Below are 6,812 nucleotides of genomic sequence, written 5' to 3' on the forward strand. Positions count from 1 at the left end.
TAAAAGAAAAAAAAAATTAATTATAATAATAATTAAGTCGATAAAAGGACGATGAGTTTATGGAAATCGAGATACATCTTGTTTGAAATGTATTTGGCTAAGTATGGACCAAATTTTTCAGTGTGTCAACAAGGTTAGGACCATTGCAACTAAATTAAATTAAATTTGACAGCACCGGCCAAGTCAATTGAATTGAAAGAAGTTGCATAGAAATTGAAGTGAGATTAATAAAAAGAGGATGAAACACACGTGGGGGCTAAGACCTCAAAACTTCAATTTGTATGAATCTTCAAACAACACCATGTGGAAATGTGCGAACCCCGGTGAGTTTGTCTCAATGCACAAACACCCATCACTTTCTAGAGAGGCATGTTGGTCTTTAGTGCTTTAATGCAAGTTTTAGACTTTTTTAATCTCCTCGTTAATTCATTAATTAAATTTAGGGTTTAGAGGATTGATTTTAATTATAATAATATAATTAAAGAGGTTTAGGGTTTCAATGCATTTTTGTAGTGCGTATGTCCCCTTCCAATACTACAACCCATTGAAATGAATTTTGGAGTTGGCAATTGGAGAATTTTCAAAGTAAATAGTGTTTTTGGTTGATGGGAATGTTGTCAAAGTTTTTATTTTTTATTGGGTATTTTTTTTTTTTTTATACTAATTTATATGCCTATTAGTTTTTGGAGGAAGGATGTTGTATTATATATTGTCGTTTAATTTTATTTACACCTACTATTTTCAAAATGTATTATATACTTTTCTACTTGGGGTGTTTTTTATGCTAAGAATGTCACCAAAGTTTGATTATTTTTATGGCGTATTGTATTTTCTTTACTAATTTATGTATCTATTAGTTTTTAGATTAAGACAATTGTCGTAAACCTGTAAGAGATTGTTTAATTTCAATCATACTCGCTGTTTTAAGAAAGTATTACATATTCTTGTAAAAGGGTTTATAATCATTTCAAGAGGATAGTAATATAAAAATAATGAACGTAGATTAAATTAAAAAATCAATTAGGAGAATAAATTATGATAAGCCTAGTTTTTGGATATAGTAACTGGCGGATATGATCATTAATATTATATTGTTATGTTATTAATAGTATATCTTATGGTATATTTTTCTTAACAAGAGTTTATCAAATAACATATATATATATATAAAAGTATTTGGATCTTCTCCTAATCTATACTTATTTTAGTTTTTAATGATTTGATGACACAAATACATTTCAATCTATGTATGAAATAATCAAGATCTATTACATTATTATATTTGTATTTATTATATTTAGATGTAATAGGACCGCATAATTCATAAAAATAAGCTAAAATTTGATAATAAAATCCAAAAGTTGATTTTAAAAGTCTAATTACATCAAAATGTCATTGAAACAACGTTGATAATAGTTTGATTACAAGTAGTGATGTAATACGACATGAGAAGACAACTGAGATTTCATTTGTCAATTCGTTTTAAACCTTCAACACAGTATTTATATTGGAATTGATGGTGTATCCCAACTTTATTTATCACGTCGAGAAAAAGGACTTTGTAGAACAGTTTTATATAAAAATGCTTTTAATCACATCTTTATATCATTCATTCATGCTTAAAAAGATGATTATATAAATGAGTTACAAAACGGTTGACATAATGAGATTCAACTTCCCAAATCTCAAATTTATTTCAACAACTTTTGAGTCAATATGAGATGTAAATTTGAGTTGTTGTCACATGGGATTTAATTGAATTTTTCTTTTATTGTTGAAATTAAATTAAATGTCAAAAAAGTTGAAACTGTTGACCACCCCACCACCCTATTTAGAGTGACAACTCCTCTCAATAGGGTTAGGATTGTGGGCACATCAAAAGCCAAAAGCAAAAGCGAAAAAAAAAAAGGCTAGAAATTAAGCTGCTTTTGACTGCAGCTATCTACTCTTAGCTTTCACTTTTCTCATTCTCACTCACTGATCAGCTTCACCAAAAAGCTGAGTGAGGGACCTAAAAAGTGCTTCTCAAAAGTGCTTCTACATAAGCAAAAGTACAAAACCCACAAAGCAAAATAGAAAGACAATTTGCTTTCTTTCAAACATCTTTCACTCTCACCTTTAATTTTTTTTTTTTTTTTTTTTTTTTTTTCCTTTCTCCTTTGATTTCTTTGCCTCAAAAGTTTATAGAGATATGTCTTTGTAATTGTATTAACAAGCTGAATTCCTAGAGATATTACAAATTCAAAGCAAAACGACAAACGCAAATAATTGCTGGATCTAAGGACAATCAAACGCCAACACTAACAACAAAAAACATAAAAAACAAAAACAAAAACATTAAAAGAAAAGAAAAACCCTTCTTTTCCATTCCTCTTCTTCATTTCATTAATCCTTTCCTTTGTCGCTTTGTAATGGCAAAGATCATGAATTTTGATGAAATCAAGCTTGCTTTACATCCATATTGGGGGAATGAAGAGAAATTAATTAATATTTAATTAGATAATTAACTAATTAATTAAACTTTTATTTATATAATCACTAACCGCCACCTCCCTTTTCTCCTTTCTTTCCTCTTCGTTGTCTCCTTCTTCTTCTTCTTCTTCTTGCTTTGTTCCTCTCAAAAATAAAATCTTTAAAATTGGACACAACTTTGGCTTCTAATGGGGGCATGATCCTCAAATCAAGGCTTTAAATCTTCTAATTAATTCATCATCCTTATAATTAACCTCCAATTATTTTGGAGCTTAATTCTTCACTCTTCTATTTTCCCGGAAAATCTTCATGTGATTTCAACATAATCCGAGTTGATTTTCTAGCTACCCAATCAATGCTTCCCAAGCCATGAAAATTCCCTTCAAATTCCTGTCTTCATCATACTAAATTCTACCTTCTATCAGGAAAATTTTATTTCACAATCCAAGAACGATGTAGTAGACGAGAGTAATTGGTAATGCTATCAACATCCCAAATATAACCCTGCAAAATTATAATATAAAGTATTAAAATCAAGAAATTAAAAAAAAAAAAAAAAATCTTAATTAAAAACTATATAATCTAAATAATATTTATCACTTACGCAGTACTAAGAATTGCTGGATGTACATTGTACTCTTTTGCAAACACAAACGGGACAATACCTTGTGGCAATGCGGCCTGTTGAAAATTGGCTGTTAAATAAGTGACGAAATCATAACAATAAGAAAGTTTTAAATGAGACATATGTAAGAATTTTACCTGAACAATTGCAATGTGAAGAAGGGTACCGCGGAGGCCAACGGCAATGGAAGCAGCGGCCATGACAGCAGGGCCGGTGAGGAATCTAACGGCCATGGCGAATGTTGCAACCGAGTTGCCACAAGCGATGATTTTAGGTTGGAGAGCCATAAACAGACCTTTCACCAAGACAATAAAAATCAAAAAAAAGAAGAGCAAATTGCAGGAGGGCAGTCACTGTTTCATTTAACACAAAAAAAAAAAAAAAAAAAAAATTGTTTTCATTTTCAATTTTCAACTACCCTCTCTTAACATGGACCATTTTGGCATCTCCCATAACCGATACCACCCAACCCTGGACCGCTAAACGACGTCGCTAATTAGCTAACGTGACCCACATGTCGGGTGGTCAATCTCCTCTGTGACCCAATTGACAAAACTTTAAGATTTCTTGTGATAATAAAAAGCTCACTAATTTGCATGGCTGTGAGTTGTGCTACCAAACGACTTAGCCCTACCACACAAATGGTCGAGAAACGACCACGGCGTCAGAAAATCTTAGATGAAACGTATATATCATACGTTCAGTAACTGAAAAGCTGCAATCTTTACAGAGTTGGGATACTCTGTATTGTTCTATATAGTATAAAATCCCATGTACCCATTTTAAGAAATGGAGCCCAGTTGGGAAATGAAATGAACCTTTAAGTTTAAGGTGAATGTTTGGGAGGTGAGAAAACGGATTTTACAATTATTGAAATCACTCACCTAAACTGAACATAGCCATTCCGAGACCCGCATCCGACAGAATTGAGATTGACTGCTCTATTATTTTTGGCATTGACACGTGCCACCTGCAACGAAATCAATTATATTAAAAGTGAGCTATTAGTCAAATAACAGTTTGAATTATTATTATCCTAATGTTTCGATTTTTTTAACTTTACCTGAAAGCGATTAGAGACCAAACCAGTCCAATGAGACTTGAGTATGTGTTGGGATTGCGGATCAGTTTGCGCCAGACCATGATCAAGATCAGACGGGTCATAACACTCGCCGGAGGCATTATTTTTGCGGCGCCAGGATCCGGAACTCCGCTGGCAGCTTTTGGGTGCAACTCAGCTGTTGAGCTAGACCCCAGTTTATTAAGTCCAGTGGGTCCTTCTTTCTCTCTTTCTTCTTCTCCTTCCACTCTTCCAGCAAAGCTAAAATCCTCCCCACCGAAATCCCCACTTTGCGAAATGGCTTCATAATAAAAATTTATAAAATTTTTAAACATTTGATTACTAATTTAATCTAATTACAGTTTGAATCATTAATGTTGGTATATTCAAATTATACCTTTGTTTTCTCCATTTTGAGGGTGGTCAGTGACCAACATCCTGATCTCTTTAGCTCCTTGATCAGACCGTCCAGATTGCTCGGACGCTCCAAAATCTGTCCCACCAAAAACATGAAGCCCGCCGGCGCCTTCTGAAACAGGAGAGGCGCTAGAGCTCCAGACAAACATGTGGAGCTCTTTGGCGTCATGGTTTGTTTTATTGTTCAAATTCGATTGCTGCTGTTGCAGATTCTGATTCTGATTCTGATTCTGGTTCTGATTCGGATTTTGATTCTGACTCTGTACATTTTTTGTAGCTTTAGAAATAGGGTTCGAGAACTCGGGATTCGGAGCTGGGTACGAAGTAGGTACAGTTTGAGCAGGATAAAATCCAAATCTAGGAGACGAAATTGTTTGTCCGCAATTTTCTTCAAAATTCGAAGTTCTTGGAGTTGGCCCTCTGGAGGATTGTACAGAGTACAAATCCGCCGGTCCGAAATTCGAAAGTCTTCCGCCTGGAAATCCCTGGACGCCCATCATGTTATAAAAATCAGCATGGTTAAAATTGGAGCCTCTGGGAGTCGGGTTTCTCGACGAGCTCAAGCTGTAAATTTCAGCCCCGGTGAGATTGGAAGGCCGAGGAGTTAATGCCGGGAGTGAACAGGGGCCTAAAGACCGCCTGGAAGCATTAGATTTCCTCACTGTAACATGAAGCTTTCCGTCGTCTCCAATTTCAGCGTCAGTCTCCAGGAAATCCCTCCCGTCGAGTGAGACCACATCGGAGTCCACTTTGAATGAAACTATCGACGCAGCGGTCTCCGGGAACTGCTCCGTGATGAGCATCTTGGCGCCACGGTACTCGAAGAGAAATAGCAGTAGAGTGTACCAGATTATGCACTGTAAAACCACAATTTGGACCATGAGACTCCCCGAGTAGTCGCCGTACATAGCGATAAGTAGAGGAATCCCCATGACCAGAGTGTTGGGTAAAGTTGAAAGAGAAAAGATTGTAATCATCCATTCAAGACTGCCATTCTTTGTGAAGTTGGTCCAAATCCCGAGCACGAACAGCATGATGATCTTCTGCAGAGTATCCGCCGCTATGAAACGGAAGTTCATAGCGTAAGGATTGTTAGAAGAAATGAAGTGGAAGGACAAGAGAGGAACAGCGAAGATGGCGACGAAACGGTTGATTCCCGAACACTGGTCGGGAGAGAAAATCTTCCACCAGCGGACGGAACCGTAGGCCAAGATCATGGCGACGTAGAGAGGAATCACAGCCGTCAAGACGGTGTAAAGATCGTGCCAGGAGATCATTTTTACAGGATTTGGTTGTAGAAAAGAGAAGATCTTGGTGGTGGTTGTTTATGAAGAGAGGGAAACAAATGGCATTGAGAAGGGGAAGGAAGGCGAAGTGGGGAGAGAAAAAGAAACCGTTAGATAACGAACTTGAAGGGGAATTTGTGATTGGTGACAACTGTTTAATGCTGGTTCTGCAAAGTTCAGGAGGAGGACTGAAACTTAAGGATATAAAGAGAAGGAAGGAGAGAGAGAGAGAAACGGAGAAATTTATTACGACTAGTGAAACTTTAGAAAGTATATATATAGAGAGGAAGAGAGAGTGAGAGCTTGTATTGGAAATGGGCCAGGGATTGGGCCGTGGCCCGATTAGAAAGAGTGTGAAGGTGGGTTACAAAGTAACCGCCTGACATGGTTAGCTTAACCCGAGAGGAGAGTTAAGGGTGTTGACAGGTGCTGGCAACGTAGAGAGTCAGTGGGTTTGAGTTTCAAGAATCCGACCCGAAATCAGGCCCATTTTATTGAATTTTGAGGTTTTTGGTGGAAAAAGGAGAACCATAAGATTCTATTACTATTTCATAAACGTGTAATTGGTGCTAACCTTTGATATTAAAAAAAGTTTGTTTCAATTTCAAAATCTTTATCAGCTTTCATGTCATCCATCCCTCTCATCAATGCCCGAAGAGACATGTATTTATATTATCAAACTCTATTAACGACAATATTTTCTTAATCAACGTCAAACAAATTTGGCAGAACGACTTACCTCTACCCAAAGTTTAGTGAAACAATATATTGATACTTAAAAAGTTTTAAAAAGATAAATAAATACCTTTTATTAGAGAAAAGATTAAAATATCTTTTAAAAAATAATAGTTTATTTTTTTAATTATTTTTAGACCCCTTAAGTTTATTAATTTCATCAAATACTCTCAGAAAAAAATTTAAAAATTAACAAAAATACTCCCATCCATCCATA

General features: G+C 35.5%; 1 protein-coding gene across 1 annotated transcript; it reads right to left on the reverse strand.

Moving 5' to 3' along the window:
• Positions 1–2,331: 2,331 nt before the first annotated feature.
• Positions 2,332–6,109, reverse strand: LOC116113593 (auxin efflux carrier component 3-like). The gene is made up of 6 exons (XM_031399740.1): positions 4,555–6,109; positions 4,161–4,458; positions 3,982–4,067; positions 3,235–3,392; positions 3,077–3,153; positions 2,332–2,976 (listed from the first exon to the last, which is right to left on the reverse strand). The coding sequence occupies exons 1-6, from the start codon at positions 5,849–5,851 to the stop codon at positions 2,910–2,912; spliced, it is 1,983 nt and encodes a 660-aa protein (XP_031255600.1). The 5' UTR covers positions 5,852–6,109; the 3' UTR covers positions 2,332–2,909.
• Between the last annotated feature and the right edge of the window lie 703 nt (positions 6,110–6,812).

The sequence above is a fragment of the Pistacia vera genome, unplaced genomic scaffold, assembly GCF_008641045.1.
Source record: "Pistacia vera cultivar Batoury unplaced genomic scaffold, PisVer_v2 Contig686, whole genome shotgun sequence".
Taxonomy (NCBI): Eukaryota; Viridiplantae; Streptophyta; class Magnoliopsida; order Sapindales; family Anacardiaceae; genus Pistacia; species Pistacia vera.